Below are 25779 nucleotides of genomic sequence, written 5' to 3'. Positions count from 1 at the left end.
CAGAAACTTCTAACAGTCTTTGCTTTGATATATTCTATACAAAACTTGAGGTAGCCATAAGTATAGCCAGGCACCAGGTACAAGTATATACATAAACATGTGCTTACTAAGCAGCAGTCCACTTTATACATTGTGTATACATAATGTGCCTTTTTCTGATATATCAGTTCTCCTTACTCCATAGACTGATGCAGCCTGCAGGAAACCAAATACAGAGAACTGATATGCCATGAGGAAAGAAGCACATTACAAGCCCCCCAAAAGCCTGATTCTTAGAGCCATCCGGCCAGGTAGGCTAAACTGAGGAAGGCTGTTGTTCAAAATAGCAGCATTAGAGACTTAGTACACAAATGCACCAGCCTCTATTTTCCACCATTATCCATGAGAAATAGTGATTGTCATCAAGGTACAAACTACAAAGTGTTACAAATCTTACAGCTAAAGATGCCATTGATGGAAGTCTATGATTGGCTAGCGTGACAGGGGTGTGTCCTCCTCACATCGGCAAACTCCCAGCATGCACCGTGCCAGCAGTACAATGCGTAGATGTACAGGCAATGCCACAACTGGTGACTTTGCCCTATGTAATCAAATCTTCCTGTAAAAAAAAACAACAACAACATGATAATGTGTATTAGAAATATTTACTCAATATTCACAGGACTCTAGGGCGACGGATTGCCAAGTTGTTCATTGAACAGAAACTACATTCAGGCTGACACAAGAAGACATTACCTGGCCAAAACCTCTCCGGAAACTTGACCGTGTATGTTGCCAACATGAATGGAAAGAGCACCATGTAGGTGGAGATCCACTTGTTCCAAACAACCTATGGAAGAGTGGGTACAGAAAAGTGTCAGCGGTCTATTCATGTCTAATAGAAGGCACTTCCGATGGTGACAATAGAAGGTACTTCCGACCCTGACATTAGAATACAGTATAAAAGCCATGGCACACGTACTGAGGTCCCCTTTCCACACAAAAAATCGTTGTCTATGAAATTCGTTGAGTGATCTGCTAAAATTCATGAATCGCAGTCTATGTGTCGCAAATCTTATTTTCAGAGAACTACGTGTTATTGATAATAAATAGACGTTACGCTGGTAAGATCACTGGTGAACTCTGGATCCAGAACCAGCCAGACGTGGAATACGGCGAGGGTCGGCGTTAAGTGCATGAGCGTGGCTTGGAATAGTCGGAAGGGATGAGACTTCATACCGGACACTGTACAGAAGATGAGCACCAATAGGAGCGCGGCTAGGCCGGACAGGTACAGCCTGCCGTAACCCTATGGAAAGACGGCATGATGTTGTCAACAATCTTTTTTCCGCTGGTCGGTGAAGAAATGAAGGTAGAACATCACGTATATAAATACAGAATAAACGAAGCAACTGGGTACATTCTCTGTTCAACAGTAAAACGTTTCAGACAGCATTCGCTACCTTTCATTAGTGATGACGAGAAAACTTCACAGTTTAGCGGGGCTTAACTCAGCGATTCGGAGGCGACATGTATGGAATCAATGGCACCCCTGCTGCTCACCTGATAACAGTACAAGCCGTAGGCGATCACAGGAACAGAGATACCTGCTCCCGCTACCCACACCCCCAGGATATCCGCCACGTTCGCTAGCCGCGCCGCTCTCTCGCTGTGATGGTTGATGAAGAGGTGCCAGGCAGAAGAACTAAAGCAACACGGCTGGGGACAGGTTGTCAATAGGAAAGGGTGTTAACAGAAAAGTACGTACGTACCTTTCGACTTGGTCAGTGAATGGGTGCTTTATAATCACTGGAAAAGCATTTGGAGAACTAAAGGACCGTTGATGGATAGGAAGGCTCATTTTCTCATACTTACTAAAGTAGACACAAGGACACAGGCGTGGATCAAGAAGTCGTACGTATCCTGGCGTTCCCGTGCAAGAACGACGCCTACCAGGTGACACAGGAAATACACCGCCGCAAGAAACGACGTCCAGAAATTCAACGTCTCGTTCGTCCAACGGAAAGGGCTGTAAGGTGCATTATATGTTTGTTTATTGATATACATTTCCACATCAATGTCAATTCTTCGAACTACTGAGTGAGTATGTTTTGGATCAGGCATACGCAGCCACACAATCATAGTGTTCCGATCACTCTCCCTTGAGTTCTTTTCCTTCTCGTTCAACCCGACCCCCCTCGGACACATGAACATGATATGCTATTTTCAGTATAATATTTCTAAGAGTGTATAAGTATACTGTAATATTTACGTTGTGAAGCACTGTGCCGTTGACAGGTTGTACATGTAGCCGTTGCGGATGAAGGGTGAACACCAGCCGTTCGCCGTCCTCCACCGGGGCAGCTCCTGAAGACTGCATCCCACCACACCTTCATTCGTAAACAAACAACATGGGATATCGCTATAAGAGCTTTTCGCATCTCTTTATTACAGTCACTAGCGACGATTCCTCCAGTGAAAAAAAAACGCACTGGTGCCTTTTTTCCGCTGGTACCGGTAGAAAGGCATCCAAAACGTGCAAAACAATCCAATGCCATATACACTGTATCTGTTGAGGATTGTAACCTCCTCGGTAATATACGTGTACCATTTCTGCTGAAAAAGCATAACGTCGAGATGCCGTGCAAGACGTAGATACGCGCGAACAAAAGAAAAAAATGTCAGCCACTCAAGCATAGCAAGTAGTTTATGCTAAACAATGACGCTACTGAGACCGATTCGGTGAAGAACAACGTCCGTATGCAAATTTGAAAACCGGACGTCATTAATGACTTGTCATGACGTAGCCAGACTGCATGCCGTCCATGCTACGCATTCTTGCGTCCAGCGTTATTCGTAGAGTGACCCCCGGCACGGAACAGACCTCAAAGGTCGGACTGGGGTCCTGGAAAGGTCATTCCGTCTCGGTCACTCATCTCTTGACTCTTAAAGGTTAACGTATTTCCGTTTCTTTAAATCTTTCAACTTGCAGAACCACCGAACTATGTGCTGCACCATTTATACAGGGCACAATCACAGCTTAGCATTCTAACATGACTTACCCATCCAACCCATCGAGAGTGACTATTCAGGTGGCTGAACCGTTGACATTGACTGACACACACTGACTGTCAGTGTATCATAAATCCTAAACTCACCTGAACACTCCTTACGTCGTTTCGCTTCCCTGTCGGAGACGTCAACCAAGCGGTATCCATTCCTGTACCTGACAGGGCCATTTTCCTGTGCTGTCTCTGCCATCAGTGCTGGAGTAGTTTTCTTTTTCTGTGACAAGCATGAGATCTGTCAATCGCCTAGAGTCAAGTTCACATCCTCTATTTCTGTCTGTAACGTTACATCTCATTTGAGATCGCAAAAGGTTATCTGTAGTGGACCGGATCTGAGAAGCCAATTTTTGACCTCGAGGAATTCACGTGCCTGAGTTAATAATCTTAATAGATCACCAATATGGAACACACGGTGGCGGTTGCGTCATTCTCAGTTCTACGGTCAATCCGGCGGATTTGCGATTTGAGAAGATTGAAATTGTCGACTTAAATCAAATTATGAAGACTATAGTATTGACTGTGTTATGACAAGACTGTCGTGAGCCCGTCCGTTTGGTGCTGTCAGTCAGTTCACGGCTCTAAATAAAACCACTGGGGGGCCTCGGGTCGAACTTTCTACTAGTATAGTAGTAAGTAAACCCATTCGGTGGGTCAGGAAATATGCAGGGCATTCGCAATGTAAATCTACCCAGCGGCAAAGAGAACCGTTAAAAATTATTCCAACAAGAGTAATGGCGATACACAGCTGCACATCAGCTGCTGAAAATAATGGATGAGAAGCTAGGTTTCGACAAAAAAATGGCAAAAGTAATCAGGTTCTACCGAGATTTGAACTCGGATCGCTGGATTCAGAGTCCAGAGTGCTAACCATTACACCATAGAACCCGCTCATGTCACCGCCTCATACATTTAGCTAAACAAAGCTTAAAGACTACTTCGACCTTTGAGCCGGTAGGCAACAACTCCAATCTAAGCACAAGTACCTTGCACACGACTTATTGTTATTCTATAACTAGAGTTCAGAGATCGAGTACCTCCATAGATGGCACTTCACATCAACGGTCGTCCTTCGGAATCCTGGATTTCCTAGTACTCCCAGGTATTGTTTGGGGGTGACTAACTGAGCTATGGGTTTATCTTGACGATTAAAAAATCATTCCGTTCTACTTTTGCGCTAAAGCGTATTACTACATGTAGTATGGATTATCTACGTGAATTCGCGAATGACATTTACAAATCAATATACAATATTTTCCACTATGATGGCATTATGTTACATGTTTTTCAGTTTTTCCATCAAATTCACATATACAGGTAACATTTCTACACCTGGTAGTGTATTGTGCATAATGGAATTCAGGATGGTTGCGCTAATATTCTTTCATATCTATTACTGTTGGTGACCAAATATGCTTTACCCGATGAAGACGTATGTCTTCCTGAAAACGATTTGCAGACTGATAACAAGTTTAGAAATAACAACATTATGGTAAGGACCAATGATGAATAAGTTAGCAGTTTGTCTGAGCCTCATATATAATGGATGGAGTTAACAATATTTCCTTCTAATTTAATGGATAAGCAGCTTAGAAATTATCGATGTGAAAACGATTTGGTAGCAGCTGTGTTCTCGTGAGGCCCACGTTCTAGTTAATATACTAGCAAGTATACTTCATTAGCAGCACTTCGGCCGGCGTCTATCTTGAAAAGTTTCAAAGCCTCTCTTATTTCTTCGACGTAAAACAAAATTGCAAAGCTTAATATCAACGGTTGCTTTTACACGGAAATTCATTCTTTATGAGAAATTCTTTTCTTGTTTCTCGTTTGATTGGCAGTTTCCTGTTTTGTCTTGTCAGTTTGTGGCGATTGTAGTCCCGTGACGTTTCATAATTTATTAATCCATCTCTACGCCTGGGTAACTGCCATTGCCATTCAATTATACACAATGTACTCTTTGGTATTGTGCATAAGTCGTCCTTTCTAGACGCTTTTATAATTTCGAGTCACTACAATCAAGTATGATATGCATTGGGCATATCTTTTCACTATGACATGTGTAGTGACTTCTGCCGAAAGGGGGTTATTCATTGCACCTGCTATCCCACACATGTAGATAGCATTATAAAAATAGGTCCTATTTTATTTCATTTCAAGGCTTATCGAATAGTTCGTGCCACGACAGTCGGCTAAGCATTTACTGGCCCACATCTGTCATGTACAGGAAAGTCAGTTCAATGAGTATTTGACTAGAGTTAAACAACTCCACATGTCTTGCGTGAACATCATCGTTGTTCTACAAGTTTACCCCACCGGGCGATTTCCGTGGAATGTGGGGTGGGGGGCGAAGCTCCTAAAATCGATTCATTTTGATGCACACGTACGCTCAACAAGCTGTATTAATTCAGCCCAATATCTTACTCACGTAACGTAGCACGATAAGAGGACTTACCAGAAGGGCAATGTCCAGGTATGTTTATCTTGTCGAACTTGTCAAAGCAAAGAAACTCACGATACTAAACAGTTACTCAGGTGTAGTCCCGGTGAAGACACCCGGGCCGCTGATGTATTGATTACCTCAGTGTCGAGAGGAATGTTCCATTCTAATGCTGAAAACTGTACGCCTCACGTACTCACCTATTGCAAGAAAGGGGATACATGAAATTCGTGTTCAAACTTCAATAACGTTTTGCCTTGCCCTGATCCCGTGACAAAATGAAGGATCTTGAAAAACAAATAGCAACCTTTTTTGTGACACCACCTTCCAGTGGGTAATGGTACAATCCGGTTTTTCAACTCATTGGTGGGTCGATTCAAAGTCGATTCTGGTCCCCACCAGACTACTGTCCCACCATGGCCGGCTAACTCCCCTGGCCAATATATATTGTATATGTCCCGTTCAGGTCGATTTCGACTATTTATCCAGCTTGCAAAGGAGCCTGGTGGAGACTGTCGAATCCACAGTGGGTCAATTCTAAACTATTGACGAATTGGTGTTCGACTGATCGCCCATAATCTTCTGTATTTTTCTTTGTCAGTTATGAAGTAAATGCTTTTGCAGATAATTGACTAAACTTGCAGATGCCATGAAAACACACGGTTGTAATTGTATAGAACCTCTTTGCATGGTTAAGTCCACCAATCCACAATATACAAAAGGTGCCTGGGGCTACTATCTAGATACCTGTAACATACAAACATTACGTTATGCTAGGAGTCCCTTGGGTCAGTGGTGATACTAGTACATATGTACCTGTCAATACAGGGGAGTACCGTAGTATTGCTCATGATGACGCCCTTATATGGTAGGACACCGGATTCGCTACGCAACGCTCGAAAGATACTCAATTTCAATTGAGTGAAATCCAGAGGTCTATGTGCAGATTCGATCCATATGTTTCTGTGCACCTTTCGAAGGCACTTTTTAATATCAAACTCTTTTTGTCCATTCAAAAGATGAATCGATCGGGAGTTATGTCAGTGTTTGTCATTTTTCTGTGTTGCAATGTCTCTAATGGTGCACATGCACGGAGCTACCAACTGCACTCAATTTGTGGAGTCAGGCAATATAAAAGGAAGTGTGCACGATTAAACGCTGTGGGTACTTCTTGTGAAGTTGTGTTATGGTAATCGTTTGCGAAAGAAAGAAATGTAAGATTACCGTAGGACTTCTTGCACAGCATTCGTGGTCGTCAGAATTACTAGCCACTCTTTACCCTTGAATCATTGGACCAGCGACAAAAAGAACAGTACTTCATCGGGAAGAACGTCACTTGGGGACCACAAAGGATGAGTAAGTTTAGAAAAGTAACAAAAGCGCCGTTTCTGACGAGGAGCTCAATGTTCTGTATCGCCGGGTATAGCACATGACAATAGCTTGGTGCCGGCTGGAACGGTCCGACACAATAGGGTTGAATCATTTTCTTTTCTATTTCTGGTCGTGTGACCTTTTACAAATCCCTCGTGGTAGTTAACGTTGTTTCTCAGAACATTGAGTACAGGCGTCACAGACCCACAGACCACAGTCGTGCGCCGTGATGACGTCACGCTCGGCTAATAGAGTGGAGTCGGCTTTTGACGGAAAATAACGAATTTGAAGCTTGTCCAGCCCCTAAAAATGTCGAGTTTTGTGACGATGGTATCCATACGTCATTCGCTGCGGGAAGAATTCTCAGAAGGTCGATTAAATGGCGCCTCCTGTGAGACTCAAGGTATAAAATCCTGTCAGCGACGGCTTCATGACCAGAATGACAGAAGCAGGCAAGAGAGAAAAACTCGCAACGATTGCTTGATCCTAGAGAAGGAGAAAGTAGCCACAAGTTCGAAGCTGCATCTACCGCATTTTCAAACATCTACGGAAGAGGGAATGACGACTCTTAGACTTTACTCTGTCGTGACGGTGCTGTTCATGGTGGTGGGATGTGCATTTAGCAGGCCCGGTAAGTTCCTTGGTACTATATAAGTACAAACTATAAGCTTTGTCAGTGTACCATGTGTATACGTATTTTAGCTTCCTTGTACCGATTTGGTGTGTTTCCGAAGCTTAGCTTACTCCGCAGTATGTCTTTGTTTCATCTTGTTATACGGATTGTTGGCAAGGAGCAACAACATAGAAACAAATGAGAACAAGATTTTCTCAGTAATTAACAAAAGGAAAAATACACAAAGGAAATTGTGTATGATCTATAGTAAATGGTGGAAGGAGACTCCTTTCTACGACGTCCGTACGTCTACACACGATACATGATCAAGCTACGAATTGAAAACTTACTTTCCTTCCCTGTGCGTGTAGTAAGCGAAAGCTTGAGCCAAAACAGTGATACGGATGCGTTTGACCGACAAGAAGCCGATCTCCGAGCCCGTCTACCTCGCAAAGTGGGTATCCTACTGCAGCACACCAACTTTGGGGAAACAGACGACTTGGGACCCAACGAGAACGCACAGGCAGACCCAAACGGAGGGTACGAAAGAGAAGAAGACCAGCGAAGCGCTGCCGAAGTCATCCTTCAGCGAGTCCGGCGTCGCTCACGGCCTGTTCACCGCGGAAACAGCCGGATGGCGCCGAGGCTTCTGCTCCCCTCACAGATCTCCGAACAGAGAACGACTCGGCCAGTTCACCGCGGACACAGGATGGCGTCAAGGTTTCTGCCCCCATCACAGATCTCCGAACAGAGAACGGCTCGTCCGAAACGTATGATGCCCTGGATCTTATCTCCACTATCGTCCAAAAACGTGGCGACGACACAGGACAGAGGCAGTACGTTCACGCAAAGAGGGCGCAAGACAACGTTAGGAAAGAAGTGTAAGTGGTGTGGACTCAATTACTTCTTAAAGAGGGTAAAAGTATACGGAGATTGGAATAGAAAGCATTCGCTCCATCGGTATGTTTGATGAAGGTGTAGACTTCGTACCTGTATATGACATGTCACCAAGGAGGTTGATCAACTTGATGTAACTAAGAGAGACGCCTGTATCGGGCCACGTCTTTTATAGGAAATAGACGACAAAATTGAATTTATCGCAATATGATATGTGACTGAATGGCATGCATGCTGGTTCATGCTGCATTAGAATGTACTGCGTACTTGAAACGTATTTATTTCATAGACATGTACATCATGCATGGGTATCATGCAATTATTTGCTGAATGCGTTTATGCATCTATATGAATATTTTGATATTCATAGGCTGCTTTGTTATCTTGCAATGAAATCTTGAAACGACGAAATCGTGTAACGCATGAATGTGTCACCGATGAAACGACGATAGCGACCCTATATATATCTAATTATATATATATATATATATTTGTTATACATTTGTATAAATATGTACCGAATTTAATGTGAACAGTGAGACTTTTGAACCCAGTCTTTGTATTTATACACTTTATGTGTTCAGACATTGCTATATTCTACAAAACCAAAGATGATACAATATCTTCTTGGAGGCTTAGAGGCAAGTTGAAAACGTGTTGTCAATCAAGAGCAAAGCTTTGCTACATACGAGTACCAGTAAATAGACTATCGTTTGAATAAAGTTTTTTAAAATGTTAAAAGTGTCTAATTATTCATACCAACTGAATAAACTTCACAATACATGTGCATTTCAACGGAAAGGTTAGAATTATGTGTGAAGGTGTGAATTTTTCACAACTTAACTCTTCTGACGTCAGCCTCAAAGTTGACGTCGCTTAATCTAGAGTATGGAAGACAAGTGAAAAGTCGTGTCAAATAGTGCTGTATACATAACCAAATAAAATCGCAGTCCACAACCTACATTTATTCACTTTGATGTCAAATCAAATACACATTTTAGAGATGTAGTTAGCTGTGAAAATACATGCTTGCAACAAAACAATAGAGCTTTAAGGTGGGGATGGTCAGTTCGGTACACAGAGATGCAGTATAGATACGCTCCGCTAGAGACCGCTTCTGCTCTAGGTACTGGCTGTGTAGTGTTCCGCTTCAAGTCATAAATGTCCATGGACAGCTTCCCGTTAAAAATGAACACATGGATTTTAATGATCTATTAAAATACGCCTATATCAGCCTTAGCAAAATGTACGGAAGAATGAATGTGTGAGATGTTGAGATTTGACAGAATTGGCCAGAAGAATACTGCGTATCTAATTATCCTTGAGGACGAAAGTACCCATGGCACCGTCCGACATGTACAGTGCTGTTATGGCACTACAATAATTTAAATCTTGCGATCACACTAATACCTCTTGTGCACCCGCAAATCCTACAACACCACCAGAGGTACCGTCACATTACGTTGCCTTGACGACAACAGTCGGTGGAGGTCGCAGTGGCCTGTGTGGTAGGTCTGCTAAAATGTCAATTATAATCCCATCGGAGAGGAGCCTGCAGGTATAGTGGGCGTGAGTGGATGGCAGAGTGCCCAAAAGGTTTGCTGATTAGATGTCTACCGGATTCCCTCCTGGTTATGTGAGGTCTAGCCTCCTGCGCAGGCTTTCTACGGCGGACAGCTTTTGTTTCTACCAGCGCTCCTAGAGCGCGGCGTTTTCTTTTTGGGGAGAGAAAGTCAGGTGGATACAGTTCTCCTTCCGAAAAGACACCACCCTCTAGCCGCGCTCATATAAAAACAAACGCTGCCCGCTAGAAAGTCTGCGTAAGAAGATATGCTAAGCTGATTTTTGCCTGCGCGCACTAGGTGTAAAGCGCGCGGGAAGCGTGCCGTGATGGTGTGGGTGGATCGGTAACGCGAACGTTTACAGACGTCAGATGTGACCTACAGGTAACACGTACGTGCGCAGGCCGGATGTGAGATTTCTCCGAATCTTGGGTTACAGCTGAGCGTAGGATGGCCTCCTGTGAAAGGTCGGGGTCACCCAGAGAAATGCCCTTTTTGAGGACCGTGGGAATTTGTCCGTTCTCTTGTGGTCCTGGGCATCGTGCCTACACGCAGTGGTGATGCTGCGTCATGTGCATCTGATATAGTAAAACACATGTGCCTGGTAGTACACTTGTCGTTCCTTCTCTGTCCTTTTATATCTGTATTTCTTGGTCTCTCTCTTCCCTCCGGTCTATCCCTGGACCTACCCCGGACATCAGATGACACTGCATGTAAAATTGTAACTACATCGTGAATGAAGCTTATTTAATTCTCATCACAATGAAAACAATCATGCTTTTATTTCTACATTACATGGAAGTCCATGTGTCCGAACAATGTATTTGTGTCCAGTATTCGTAAATGTTCTCCTCTTGAATTTTGATTGTAAACCATATAAAATGTTTCTCTTGTTTTACCAAAGAAAAGCGGACCAAAAGAAAAGCCCGACAAACGTAACGCCGTATAACGTCCAAAACAGGCCTAACCTCTGCTTGGAGAGTAACAAAAAGAACTTTTCAGACTATTGTGTGGGATATCTGCACATAGTGTTATTGTGATATTAAGCACGCATTCAAATATAAACAAGGATGTACAAGAGACAATCATGGTCCCTATTGTTAGAATGCCTTGGAATTGGGACATGTGAGATGTATGTGACTGGTCAGTGACCGGTCACATACATCTCAGTGTGGATTACCGGTCATTGTCACTAAAGCTTTTCCGCAATGGTCAGTCCTAATCTGGGACACCAAACCAAATCCGCGGGCCGTCTGGCTATTGTGGGTGATGGCGCCCTGCGTGAGAATATGCGTTTTGTCCAAGGTCGACGAGCTGTTCAGCACGGATATATTGCCAATCCTCTTCTATCAAGCCAAAAAGGCAAGTTCCAAATGAACGTGGCCAAAACAGGTGATTACGTAGGATGGATCAGTAAAAATCGTCAGTGAGGAGGTAAAAGAATTAAAGAATTGCGTGTTGAAATTTAAAAGATGTAGTTTCTGATGTACCGTAGCGATTTCTGAATACTGTACTGTCGACATTCCTTTTGGGACTTCCGATTCCAGGACAGTCCATTAACGTTACCAAATGGAAACATGATGCTGTTGATATGCATATCGTCCTTTGCGTCTACTATAGGTTCCTGTCTTGTTTCTCATAACCTTCGAATAAAATTATTCCACACCGTTTCAAGTTTATGTTTCGCCGCGTAATGATTACGTTCAAAGAGTAATGTTTATGTATGTGTCCCTATATTTGGCAGCACTTGACCCAAATCCTTTAGTAAATGGTATTCGAACTAATAAGCTTTCCGTGTCTAGCACCGTTATGAATGTTTTCACCAGTACTTGAATGAATCAGCACTTGACCTATTAAGCTAAAAGAGTCGGCCAATTTCCCTCACTTGCCCACACTTCTCAAGTTACCTTGACGAAAAATACCAACTGATGGAGCAGCGTGCGTTATGTTTGTCGTGATCGCCCGGCTGCAGTGCGCAGGCTCACGGGCATTACACACAACTACACACAGCCTTATGATGATGCATGGGGACGAGAGGTTGCCATGGCAACTCCCGCCAGAATGCGCGGTCGTCTGATCTGTGCATTAGAGCAAGGTTGTTGTCGTCGTACATGATGGTAATGGGGCAGTAATGAAGAGACCACGGGTTGTCTGCGCTCAGAGAAAGGTGACAGGTCAAGGGTATGTTGTCTGAGTCAAAGAAGTCGTTGTTAGTGAGAGTTACGTTCGCGGATGTTTGTCATGTATCTAGGTGACGCGTCCTCTAGCGAAAAACGATCCGCATATTGTTCGTGGTTCCAAGGACACTCTCAGGAAAACATGCAAAGATGAAACCCGGTCTAATTTCGCTCTTTACCACAAACAATCCTGGCTGATATCATGTGTGTGGAGGAAGTAATGACGAAAAGCTTGTTTTGTGTGCGGAGAAAATGTCAGTAAACACCTGATTGGCACCGTGATTCGTGAAAAATCGCCTGTATACTCTGATGAGCACGTTGCCATCGAAAAAGACAGGACATATTGAAGGCATGACTTTAGTCTAAGGGCAGAGTATCAACTAGCACCTTGGACAGATCCCACGTTCTCCTATGTTGCTAGATATAAGATACAAGTCCACCTTTCAATGACACCAAGCTCACAGCTTAACCTCTCGCTAGGTGACGCTTTTGAGTCGCCGGTCGGTCTTGATCAATGTCCTTCACCGACGTACGGTCCATACGGGAGGGCAGAAACGTAACTTTGTTATCACGCGTAGTTTCTATTCTGTGACACGTGATCGCACACTGTGATCTCATTAACACGCTTGGCCTTCGCAAAAACACGCATAGTTTTCAAACATATCTTGTCACGTGATACACGTACAGCCACAAAGCGTCCTTGACTCTCTGTAACCAAGCAATTTATATGAACGTTATAATGTATTCCGACATGACAACAATGTATTACGTGTTTCGGTAACGCAAACCACAGGACCACACGAGGGCTGTCTGTTTCTTTACCAACGATCGACATGATGTGTACGCCACTGCGTGCAAAACGATGAAGAGTACTGATGATCTCTGTACGGTCTGACCTCCAAGCAGATATTCCCGTGGCAAAATGGTAAATGGCGACCAAGAGTAGGTCCATGGGCCACTCGTTTGTCGATTTCAGTGAAGGCAAATCTTTCGTGGCCAATGACCGGAAGTTTCGATTTTGCCACAGCAAGGACACCATACATAAGTGTAATGTCCTTGGCCACAGTCAGATCTACGTGGAGATCAGACATGTACAGAAATCATCAGCACTCTTCATCATCATTTTGCACCCAGTGGCGTACATCACGTCGTTAGCAAAGAAACAGACAGCCTACCATTGTTTTCTTATTGATATCAAATATGCGGCAGAGTCAGTGACAGAGCTCGGTAAATCTTTCAGAGACATTTTAATGGATATAGCAATATATATCACAACGTTTATAAATTGAGTACTTATGGCTGTCAGCGGCTAGAGAATTTATTTGCTTTTAGTCAGAGTAATCAATGTCTGAATACAATAGACCAGCCAGGGAATTATTCTGTACTCGAATCGATTAAAAATAGACTTGACAATAAATGTGGCATATGATGCTTGTCACTTACGTTCACTGCGTGCCTATATCGATATCGATTGCACGATTGTTTTGTTATAAGTAGTCCAATTCTTTATCATCAGGGGCAAGAGAGATGAAATCGTTGACAGTGAGATTCAAGCTGGGTTTCCTTGTAGAGATAAAAATTAGGGTGTTGATACCGGTGACCCCAATACGGCATGATTTCCCAGGAGTGGCCAAAGAGGCCAAAGAGTCATGAACGTTGGTCGTACTCCGCTACTTTTCATATAGTCACGTTTGTCCGAAAGGATGCAAAACACATGTAGATTGATTATCATTCTAAATAGAGACAAGAAATCGAAGATCTTATACCTCCGTGAAATATTCGGAATTTGGGAAATTTCTTTTTGTACTCATCTCGTATACTGTGATTTTGTCTCGGACTGACACACAAACAGACAAACGCAAAACCTCCTTACACCGACGGTGACGAACCGTGTTTATGGCTGCGGCAAACCTAAATCATGCAACAGATTACATTCTCTCGCGGACGGAAAATAAAACTGCCTGGGACTCTCGACGTGGCGTGGCGGCTGAACCTAGTGGAATAATAGCAACAAACGAGATTTAGCATCATTCACTAGTGGAGCCGACTCCACTCATGTACCTGCAGAGGTAGTATACTAGTAATCTGTCAACGGCTACTTCTCATCCCCAAGCCGCCCACACGTTCGGCTCAACACTTACAATCATCGTTTTCTAGGAAGAAGAACCATATATGGATAGCACTGATCTGTTTTCCAAGAACTGTTCATTTTTGATGACATCGATCTCATCATGACTACAATAGCCTAATACACGTACGTGACTAGACCATATTTAATCGTAGAGGATGAAGATTTGTTCTTATAAGTAAGTGGTATAGCTATTGTTTTATTATTTTTTACTAAAGAAATAGATAAAGTCTCAATAGAGAGGGAATTAAGATTAAAAGCTGTTTCCACAACTGATTTTTGATTAACAACAGATTCAATTTCGACTACATATTTTACAGGCTTTTATTATATTCATTGATCCATATATTCGTGTTTTTCTTATTTGCTTTGTCCATAGTTGCCATGCTCTGCGCGTGCGCCATCCAAACTTTCAAAACAAGACCAAACATGAATAGTCAAGTCACGTGGTTCGGTATATATCACTGTTTTGTTTTTTTCATTGAACGACGTGACCTTCACATTTCTAGAACGATCCATCCCGGGCCATTACTGTACCCGCTAATGTCTGAACGTATCCGGTGGATCGTTACTCACTAAGCTGTTTTCGTTGTAGCTATTTTGGGTTCCATCTTGATGATGACTGTGTATGCGTGTGGAGCTAGCTCCAGCTCAGGGCAATGTTTCCCGTATTGATGTATACTCTCTGTTCACATGACTTCCATTCAAGCGTTCCGTGGTGGACTTAACGTTAACGCGGAAGGAGTTTTTGAATGTTTCATTGTTTGTTATTCAGCAAATTTGCTGATTGGTGTACTAAGAACATTTGTATACTTGTGGCTTGTGTACAGTTAGACTCCCGTGTAGACTTCTAGCGGGGCAGCGTTTGATTCTACGAGCAGCTATGCGGCGCTTTCTTGTTGGAGGGAGGGTCGTGTTCGAGGAGAGCTGTTTTAGATTGTACTACGATCACACGACAACGAATGTGGCCGAGCCCAAAAGATACGAGAATAGTGACCAAGTTACAAACTATCACAAAATAACCAGATACCCAGCCCATGCAGTGTAACCTACACAACAAAAACCCGTGTCCACATCTAGGCGCTTTCCCGACAAAATCAATACGCTCTTGATCTCGCGGGTGTTTGGTTGTAGACAGATAGGGCATGGCGGATTTAGAAAGCTCTTTAGATGTAAAGCGGACCAACGTTGATTAAGTGTTGTCCTTAAAATAGGCACGCTTTGTCCAAAACATCCGAACATCCAAGGTCACGCGGCGGCAAGTGGAATAGCCATTGTCTGTGTTCATCCGCTGTCAACGGGTTATTTAAAAAAAACATGCGTGGATGGAGGGGGGGGGGGGGTCCAAACGTTCAATTAGAAAGCAGGGTCCCCCATTGCCTCCTGAAAATAATCTGACATATATTTTCCCAGGACAACGACAAAAGAACAAAATAAGATCGGAACGTCTCCATGAACATTTCTCATTGTCACATTTGTCGTAGGTCGTGGTGCGATTTTGATGCCATGGGATTTCCAGGCCTGCTGTGAAGGAACCATCGGCCGACAATGACCTATACCTTTTTTCTGCATAAAACAAGATAGTTGAAATTTGTACGACAAATTCACAGCTATCCCAAGGATCGTACGACGGAAGTGACCAGCCCCTAACTTAGTAAGACAGAATGTAACCCCTTGGCCTTCTGGAATGGTGTGGACATAAGAAACGTCGACAAGACAATAGAATTCATTTCTACAATTTGATATTATTGAGGAGGAAGCCGATATAGTAGGACAAGGACAGTCAATTACGCTGCTCAACAAACAACAATTAGTAGGTGATCATTTGTCCTATACATAGTCGGGGTAATGACCTGAAACATCTAGTTCCCGTCCGGGCCGGACAAGACCACGGAATTCATGTAATACCCAAGCAGATCATACGGTGGTAAGGCAGTATCCACTGACCAGAGGAGTGTCCATTAGCCGAAAATGGATACTGTCTGGCTGATGGATACTGCATGGCCAATTTGATACTGTCTTTTGCCGCCACCGAAAAATCTGCTTGGAGATTAGAGTTCACGGCTCCCTGTACGGGTTGTTGTTCTGACTGGAGCGCCAAACCTGTAGAGAAGCCTATCCACATGTTCGCGGTATTTGAATGATGTGACTCCATCTCCATATTAGCTGACTGATATGGGAGTCATTCTTCCCTCAAATACCTAGAAATTAGCACCCAACCGTTTTATTACTCTGTGGCTGTATACGTTAGAAGTAAGTTCAGCACAAGAGAACTTGCGTACTGTTTGAGAGCAAGGGTCCTTGTGGAGAGAGCAAACGTTAGTGAATGGCTATGAATTGTGAGCAGAAGACATCTTTTCTTTCGTTCTGCAACGACGTTTTTTGTCATTTCAAGAGTCTTTCAATAGTCTTTGTCTGCTGTGTATAGTATATCTAAACTGTGTATCAACTGGACTGCACAAGCATAAAGTAATACCGATCACGTTGATGAAATCGCTCACTCACTCACTCACTCACTCACTCACTCACTCACTCACTCACTCACTCACTCACTCCCGCACTCACGCACTCACGCACTCACTAAGTCATACACTCATTTACTTACCCGCAATCTTTCAATCAACCAATTATTCATACAGACATCATGGAGTGGCTTTGGCAATCCCAAACGTCCGACAGCTTCCCCGCCATTGCTCCCCATGTTGTCACATGACGGATGGGCGCTTTTCAATGCCATAACAATAGGCGACTTTGGTAGCCACACCAACAAGTCCCATTTATGCAAATTTGTCAGCTCTGCTGGTCAAGTCGTTTTGACAGCGTCTAGACCGCCAGTCCACCAGGGCAAAGGTGGCAAAGGCCAGCTCGAGTAACAGGTGGTGACGGTAAGATCTGTTAAACAATATTAATGGTGGAGTTTCTATTCGTGCTGTTGATCGTTCACATTCGACCGACAAATGATAATGATAATAAAAGACGCTTAAAACACAACCACCGGATGACTAGTTTCGTCATGCATGTTTGACATAGAAACGAACATACCAGGCTTTGCTTCGCGTTGAAAGTTCCTCTCTGAAGTTTTTCGAAAAATCATTGATCTAATTCGCCGATTCACATTCAAAACTAAGTACATGTATATAGGGATTATAGGCAGGGTTATTTCCTTAACAATAAGTAAGTATATATATGGTTTATCGCAGCTTGTGAATGATGGTATTGCAAACGTAAATTCTAGGCATCGTCGGCTGACAAAGATGGAACTTGTTTGTATTAGGTAATGTCACAGGCTTTAGGCTTCATAATGAATCATAGTAAGGCCTAAAGAGAGATATGTGACATTACCTAATGTGAACAAGTTTCTATCTCTGTCGACCGACGGTACCAAAATAATCTTGGACATTATTCATACCAGACAGCGTGGGATGTGGAACACTAGTCTCGGCCCCACCAGGCCTTGCTAAGGGGTTATTTGTAGAATTCGGCACAAATCGGGTGAATGATTGACCAGAAAAGTGAGCTCGCGGTAAGGGTAACATTTGCTCTGGGAAGGCCGGGGACGGGCAATTATTGTGGCCGAAGTTCACTGGCAAATTATTCTCCCTATCTTTACTATTTTTTAGCCAGCGTAGTTAGTCTGGTGGAGACCAATCAGACTCCGTTGGTAGCTGGATAAAAGGTACAAATTGGCCAGATAGGTGGAATGATTTGCCAAAGGTGTTAGCAGGCCAGAGGGATACAATTTAATTTGCTACCGACGGATGAATTGCTCACCAAGGCCAGCTCAGTGACCGTACCAAGTAGGAGTATCCCCATTTCGGCAACTTTTAGTTCCAGTTCGACGGGGATGTCTGTTGGACAACACTGAAAGAAAGACCAGATGCTGTCCGTCTCCGGTGGCTTGACAGAGTGAAAAGTAATGATTTATTTTCCTGTTGACTTTGATAAGTTGACGACGCCACCACCCCCCGAAACAACACCCTGAACAATGGCGGGAAAACCATGCCCTTCCATCATGGACGACAGTCGTCATTTTTCTTCTATTTTTGTCTTTGTGGTGAGCAAAATGCTTCGGCAAATGACAAAGCCAGTTTGATTTGGGCAGTTTAAGTAATTTCCATGCTAAACGCCAGATCTGCAGGAGGTATTCATATGTCCGATTTATTATTGCGACTTTCTTTTTCTGTGTTTTGACAAAGATAAGTTCGCAGTGCATTGGCCTGTGACACCAGGGTCGTTGGCGGGAGACCATTCTCACAATAGCCGACAAAAACAATCAATCTACCGGTGCCCTCTGCTGTGATACCTCGTGTTTTATTTTTTTAGTCAAGGCCACTCTTGGCCAGCTTATATTGAACGGGCAACAACATATGTTTCGATATCGTATTTTGGTTGCCAGGTACCAGGTAGATAAATTTTCTTAACCTTTTCACAAACAAAGAGCGAAGTTTGTAAAGGACCTGATATGATGAAGAGAAAACATGATTTGGATGGTGTCACACTAAAATGTATGTTCCGAAAACATCAGGGTAAATACATCCAACAAATGTTGAAATGTTGAAACTGATACAACTCTAAAGTGATAAATGATCTTGAACGCGAAGCTTGCCGGTCAGCGATTTGCAAAGTACTAGTATTCATTTTTTCCACTTTATACCTAGCACGAGACTTCAGCTATTCCTCTCTGCAACCTATTCAGGGAAAGGTTAGATCACGGGCCAGTGCACAAACTCTCGTGTTCGCCTCGGACGATCTGTGAATACGAATTGTCCTTGACCTTGGATGGCTCTCTGTTGGAATAAAACATGGTTGTTTTCTGCTCCGGACATCTTTGTGTTAGTCAAATTTGGATTGTTAAGACGAATGACAAGGATAAAAAGACGTATTGCGATCTTGCATGTACATACTCTTTACTTCGAATTACGACAGTATATATTGAAACTATGTTACGTAATGAAAAGCTACAGATTCAAGTATATATTTATGGCAGGTGTGGGACGTACTCCATTTCGCGTTGGCGCCGAGGATCTACTTGTCTACACGATCGGGACATGCGACACGGGAGGTCCATGTATTATGTACGAAATAGCGGGTCACTTTTAGTTCAAGGGTACAAAATCATCTATCTTTCTATATACCAATTATTGTCCCAGGAGATCAAGGTCATTCGGATCATTTTCAAGGTGAACACTCCTTCATCTAATTTACATGAGGCATTTTTGTGAAAGACCCCAGACACTCTATCTGTTGTATCTGCGCCTTCCTAATCGGCACGGTGAACAGAACGTTATCTACATGATATAGATCACCTTTTAAGACATGCAGAGACATAAACATGTTTTGAGACATATCTTGTTTGTTGATAGGTTGTCGACTGATTCAACCTTATCTTGCTAGCCCGCTGGGAGAGACGAGCATGAGTCATGGCTTCCGAGGAAAAGTACGCCGGGGGTTATCTTTCCCGCCAAAACGCTAGGTCAGGAGCCGACAGTTGGAAGGCAAATTAGCACCAGGGACGATATCAGTACGGCGTTAGCCTGTGTTACACAATCTCCCTCAGGGGCCTGACCAGTGGAGGAACTGCTAGAAGCGTGATAAAGTTAGGCGACGTACGACGTGAGTCAGAGACAAAGCTATTTTCAAACCATAAGCACCGTCTTTACGGTATACAAAATGTCGGATTTCCGTTTTTTCCGGATGCATGATGACTGCATCGAAGGCACTACTTACACATTTTGTTTGCCAGGATTAGTTAAGCATTGCATCCTGTTCGGTTGATCGTAATGTTCTCGACATATTGAAATACTAGTAATAAGATTCAAGATCCCAACAAAATTTTACTCAGAACACCGGTATCCACAAGAGGTGGGGTATTACAACTGGATGCTTCGTGTGTCCCTTGTCTTTATAGAAGGTTTATTGATAAGTCAAGTTGCTGGCGCAAGCACAAAGTGAAATACCTTCGAGAACATTTAAAGCACCGTGTGTCATCCGAAGACCCGTACGGGAGGGACAGATTCGGCGGCGATAAGACACGAGTTTCATTAACATGTGCTCCGCGGATCCTCCCGTCAAACTACCATAATCCACCCGTCAATCAAGCAAGAGAGGAGAAAGAAATCGGCGGTGCTGGGCTCATCAAATCAATTCCCGCTCGATCTCTCTGCCGTGAAAACAACAAAGCTTCCGAATTCATTTTACCGGGTGGGCGTCAGTTGCTCCATGTTGCCCCTGCAACATTATGCTGTAATTCCAGACATCATCTGGTGATGTACTCTGACCTGAATTATTCGTTATATCTTTGAAATACCCAGTCGGTTCTGATCACACCCCTTATCGATTCATTCATCCATTCATTCCACACACACATATCATTTGCTGTACTATAATGAAGGCGAACGTTTTTTTTTCAAAGTTGGACAGACATTCTTTTAGCGTCAGTTTAATTTTCGTCATTATTAAGCGTAATATGAATGGTATATTTTTTTCCACACGACTATCTGTATACCTACTATTTTACTACCTTGAACCTACAGTTTACAGCCAGTGCATACTGACCCACTTAACGGGACAATCTAAATTTACCTGCTACTACACATACTAGTAACTCACGGGCAGGTAAACAACAGGGCTATTTCTGGATCTGTACGCAAACCTTATCGACCCGTTAGCGATCAAAACAACTTATATGCATATGTATAATTCACCATCATTAGAACGAAAAGCTATACAGACAGGTAATCTACGTCACCATCGGTAACCATGGAAACCATGGCTTCCCGTGGAGCTACTTAAGAGGTGTTTTTATGAGAATCTTGCCGTTCTGATTCCGAACGCATTTGGCTGCGAGCCAGGGCGCCGCCGAAAATACGCCGCCCGCCAGGCTCTGCACAGTGGGACGTGGGCGGTGCAGACGGGCTGGAAACGTGCGCAGGTGTCATTCCCGATTCCCTCCACGTACGTGAACGGAGGAAAAACAAGCTGCATCAGATACATGAACACTCCTGGCACTCCCCAGCCTCTCATATAGACAACTCACGTCGGCGTAACTGCCGGCATGTTGAAGAACAAAACTAGATGACATTGATGATGATTTCAAATTTGCTTATCTTTTTGTTCCATAAATCATCTTCGTCCAACGTCGTCGTGTTTTGTACACTGAGTTATTGTTTTTGTCTCGTATTATGATGTTAACATAAGTGAGATTTATACGTACACAGTAATTTACTCATGGGCTACGATGTTGTATTTATAAATGTCTGATCAAATGATAAGTAGACCAGTTCTTCTTCTTCTACTACTACTATTAAATGAGACGAAAATGATGTTTAGCGCATATCATAAGGTCTTCCTTCTTTCTGATGGGCATGTATGTGTTCACTATCAGTCTACTTCTCCACCCCTACTTCTTGATCAGCGGTCCTCCCCTGTTCTGGGTGTGTTCAGATGGTTTAAGGTGGGATAGGTTGTTGCTGAACGGTATCATGTGGTTCCTTTTGTTTGATCTAACCGCCGCGCTGTCGTAAAGGTGAAAATGTATCCGCATGACTGACTCTGGAGTAAACAAGTCGTCCGCGGTGCGCTCGGATAGATGATGTCGGATTATTTAGGAACCCACCCATATGGTCCGTTCGTGACATCTGCGTGTGTGTTTTTAGTATAATAATCCGTTTGTATTGTTGAAAGAAAGTCCGTTATTTTCAAACTCGCAGTATCAAGTTTTCACACATGTTAAAAATAACTACTCGTGGGATTCAGAAGTAGACTCCCAATCTGGAAACAAACAAAAAAAAAAAGACGTCTGAGTTGTACATGCTCTGATGATTCTGCCTGAGTTGTACATGCTCATATACAAACGGATTTTCAAACCGTTTCCAAATATCATATCCAGTTGCTTGAGTAACTGCTTTTTGGCGTATCTTATTACCTGGATGTCTAACCTTCACCTACGGATTTTCAAACCCTTTCCTGATTGTAATATATTAATGCACGAGATAGATATAGGGATATTCAAAACAAAAGTGTGGAATCGTTTGCACATGACATATTTGTGTACTATAGATGATCCGTTATATCTACTGCACGCTCACTGTAGTATTTGCTTTTATTTGTCGAAGGTTTCCATTACGCCATGAAAGAGAAGGTATCCATTTTGTTGCGCAGTTGTTTTTGCTCAACGTTTCACACGTGAGCCGCCCTGCACGTGGGGGCTTTGTTGAGTTGTTTTTATGATATTCATAACCGCAGACGACATTATCGACCGAGGCCTCCAGGGCACCGCTCACCATCAAAACAAGACCATCATTCATTCTCCGCATCAATGACCAATCAGCGCCGACCAATCGGAAGCCAAATGCAGCACAGGGATTGGTGCGTAGGAGGTAAAATCATTCCCCATCACCTGCAGAATCTTCCAGGTCAGAAAAACAAGTCATAAACGGCGCTTCAAGCTATTTTCGAGACCATGAATCGAAAATGATTAGCCTTGGAGTCAGAATGGGTAAAAACAAGTTTTCCCACGCATGATTTTGGTCCCACCCATCACCCGTACGTTCAGCAAGGGTGATTTAGCACGCAGTCATTTGCACTTCATTTAAAATGTGGTATTTTGACACGGGGTTGTCTTAAAAACTCATTGGGGCTGGTGTATGCATAACGTAAGTCACAGATGGTTTCTGAGAACGCATATCCGATAAAGAAACATGTAACTTCAATGATATAAGCTCCTTGCTCCTAGCTTCAACCTCTTCCATCACCTCAATGGATCGGCCTGTAGGCCGATTTGAGCTTTTTTGACATGAATAGAAAAGACTTGTTACAGTAGCACCCTTTTTAATGAAATGGTCTAAAAAGCAACATTTCTGTCACTGTCTTTACTCAAGATCGAGACTCGTATATTTAGCCATTATGAAGTCATGTAGAAACCAACATTTTGTGGACCCTGTTTCTGTGATGAGTAGCTAGCAGGATGGGACTCATCTTCGCCGCTAGGTGGCGCCTTTCGAGTACCCGGATGTTGTTGACGCGTTCTCTTCCTGGTCAAGACTTCCCCACACGAGGTAGGTGATGTTGTATCGTCCCAGAACATCGAGGATTATCCCGCTATCCTAAAACACTCAGAGTTTTTACTTGGTCGTGACTTCTATAATGATGTATTTCACCAGGGAACTTAGTATAGGGATATACCGTGGTCTTTGTGTGAAGATATCTTGCCGAAAACTAGGAGGGGTGAAAGGTCGATTTGTCTACTCAGCTGGCGACTCACTAAATCGATTCGCAAAAACACATTTGTGAAATCGTTTGAAGGGTTCACATGTAATTCATAGTTAGCCTGTTTATCATATTGGTAAGCAGTATTGTCATTATGATACCTATGTCTTAAAAGGTGGCTAAACATGGGAACTTAAGAACAAGAACTTAACGCAAGCTGTCGCCCCCCTCCCCCATAAAAGTGCCACGTATGTGTGTGTGTGTGCACTTGATGTGTATTGCGTATATAACTAGTGTGTTTTATGCCCCAGCTGTTATCTATTAACAATAAAAACTTACAGAATACTTAGGTCTTGTCGGTGTATCATACTAGTATTCTTATTTTTATAGAACTTTCATCTTCAGTTCTTAACAATCAAATCGCTTTTTAAACCTCCTTGGTCCTAACAAACAAGTGTCGTTGTAAATGAGGATTGGGGGGGGGGGGCTCTGTGTTTGAATAATTTTATTGCTATGTGCAGTGGGTAGGATCAGCCACATTGAAAGAAACTACGCAGATGCCATTAACTAGTGGTATACATGTAATTGGATGAGTAAATGGAGTAAAGTTCTATAATTTCTATATTTCATTATTTAAGAGTAGAGAAGATTAAAGACTTTGGCCAGTTATTAATAATTTGTGGGATTCCAGTTTGGGCCACTCTTCATTGTGTCAATTTTTAACCAGTCAAACTTGAGTATGAACACTGCTTAGCCAGTATTACATCCCTTCCTGTTCCTCCCCACCTTCAGCATTTAGATATGCTTTAAAGCACAACATTCAACATCAACCTTTAGTTAGGAACCAGTTCTTACACAGCACGTCTCTAACTTGACTCTGTTGTTCCAGATGAGAATCCTCACAGCATTTGCAATCTTCGGCCTGGTGTGCCTGGCAGGCTCTGCAGACGACAATGTGGCTCGTCTGCTGGCAGCCAAACATGTTCAGAACCAGTATCTGGTGGAAGGAAGGGACCTGACTGTGACATATAGCATCTACAATGTAGGCACAAGGTGCGGAACTGTTGGAATTTTATCGTATGTTTATACACATTGCCACACGACTGAAAACAACATGTATGAAGTCTTAATTTTGCCATACTATTCTCAATATTATGTTTGTTGTGGCATATGGCAGGGGCAAAGGGTTGCAAATTTACCATTTTAGTAAATGCTTGTAAAAAGTCGTGCATAGATGTTGCCTCCAACTTGAAAGGTTCTGAAGCATTTTGTGGTTGTCTCTTACTTGCAGTGCGGCATTGAATGTGCAGCTGACTGACGAGGGCTTCCCAGAATCAGACTTCAAGGTCAAACACGGAATGCCAACAGTCAACTGGGCCAGAATCGCTCCGTATCCTTATCATCATTGAAAAGGCTGTAAAAGTAACATAAGTAACAATGCATCATCATCAGCCAATTGGACACTTCTATGCCAAGTAATGCCAGTGTTGTTGTTAAAGGTTGTTTTCATTCTTCGTCAATGAAGGTTAGACATCCAGGTAATACGATACGCCAAAAAGCAGTTACTCAAGCAACTGGATATGATTTTGAAAACGTCATGATGAATGATGTTTTCATTCTTGTTAGTCAGCTTACCATATATGTATATTTCATTGGAAGAAGATTGTTGTTTTGAAAGAATCTTGTTGTTTTGACCTTGACTTTCAACAATAGTGGCACTAATGTGACCCACTCCATTGTCCTGACACCGCTGAAGTCTGGCAAGTTCAACTTCACGGCTGCTGAGCTGTCCTACGTGCCCTCAGAAGGTGCCCAGCCGCAGATCGGCTACACCAGCGGGCCTGGAGAGGGCGGAATCATGCCGGAGAGGGACTATGACAGAAAATTCTCTCCTCACATTGTAAGAACTAGATAAGATTCAGTTAATAGTCACTGTCAGAAATTAGATTTTAAGCCAAATGTGGGGGAGATACATTTTGTATTGTAACGTACCCTCTAGGCTACATGTACTAAAGTAGAGTTCTCTCCTTTCCTGTTTTTTGTGGTGCTCTTTTTGAAACAAATTTGGATTTGTTAAGTATGAAGATGATAATGTGACTTCTGTCTGCCCCACAGCTTGACTGGGCTGCGTTTGCTGTGATGACCCTCCCCTCCATCGGTATCCCCCTGATGCTCTGGTATAGCAGTAACCGCAAGTACCGCATCTCCAGCAAGGCCAAGAAGCACTGACACCAGCACTCCCCCTCTCCCACCTGGTTTTAGCACACAGCTATTCATTTCAATAAAAAATTGTTTGGTACAATTCTGAGTCGCTCTTCATTGGTGAACTTATTCAACACTGAC

At 43.1% G+C, this 25779-nt stretch overlaps 2 protein-coding genes and 1 non-coding gene across 3 annotated transcripts; 1 reads left to right on the top strand and 2 right to left on the bottom strand.

Annotated features, from left to right (window-relative positions):
- Positions 1-89: 89 nt before the first annotated feature.
- Positions 90-5622, bottom strand: LOC109480796 (progestin and adipoQ receptor family member 3-like). The gene is made up of 8 exons (XM_019783108.1): positions 5497-5622; positions 3138-3264; positions 2252-2369; positions 1855-2008; positions 1543-1698; positions 1100-1288; positions 736-829; positions 90-598 (listed from the first exon to the last, which is right to left on the bottom strand). The coding sequence occupies exons 2-8, from the start codon at positions 3238-3240 to the stop codon at positions 462-464; spliced, it is 951 nt and encodes a 316-aa protein (XP_019638667.1). The 5' UTR covers positions 3241-3264; positions 5497-5622; the 3' UTR covers positions 90-461.
- Trnaq-cug lies at positions 3861-3932 on the bottom strand. The gene has a single exon. It is a non-coding gene; the product is annotated as a tRNA-Gln (tRNA).
- A 17547-nt stretch (positions 5623-23169) lies between the features above and the next one.
- Positions 23170-25739, top strand: LOC109480810 (translocon-associated protein subunit beta-like). The gene is made up of 5 exons (XM_019783128.1): positions 23170-23285; positions 24326-24489; positions 24728-24826; positions 25150-25336; positions 25552-25739. Exons 2-5 carry the CDS (start codon positions 24326-24328, stop codon positions 25663-25665), a joined length of 564 nt encoding a protein of 187 aa, XP_019638687.1. The 5' UTR covers positions 23170-23285; the 3' UTR covers positions 25666-25739.
- The last annotated feature ends 40 nt before the right edge of the window (positions 25740-25779 follow it).

This window comes from Branchiostoma belcheri, unplaced genomic scaffold, assembly GCF_001625305.1.
Source record: "Branchiostoma belcheri isolate BF01 breed outbred unplaced genomic scaffold, Haploidv18h27 scaffold52, whole genome shotgun sequence".
NCBI lineage: Eukaryota > Metazoa > Chordata > Leptocardii > Amphioxiformes > Branchiostomatidae > Branchiostoma > Branchiostoma belcheri.
This window is presented reverse-complemented; position numbering and strand designations above follow the sequence as displayed.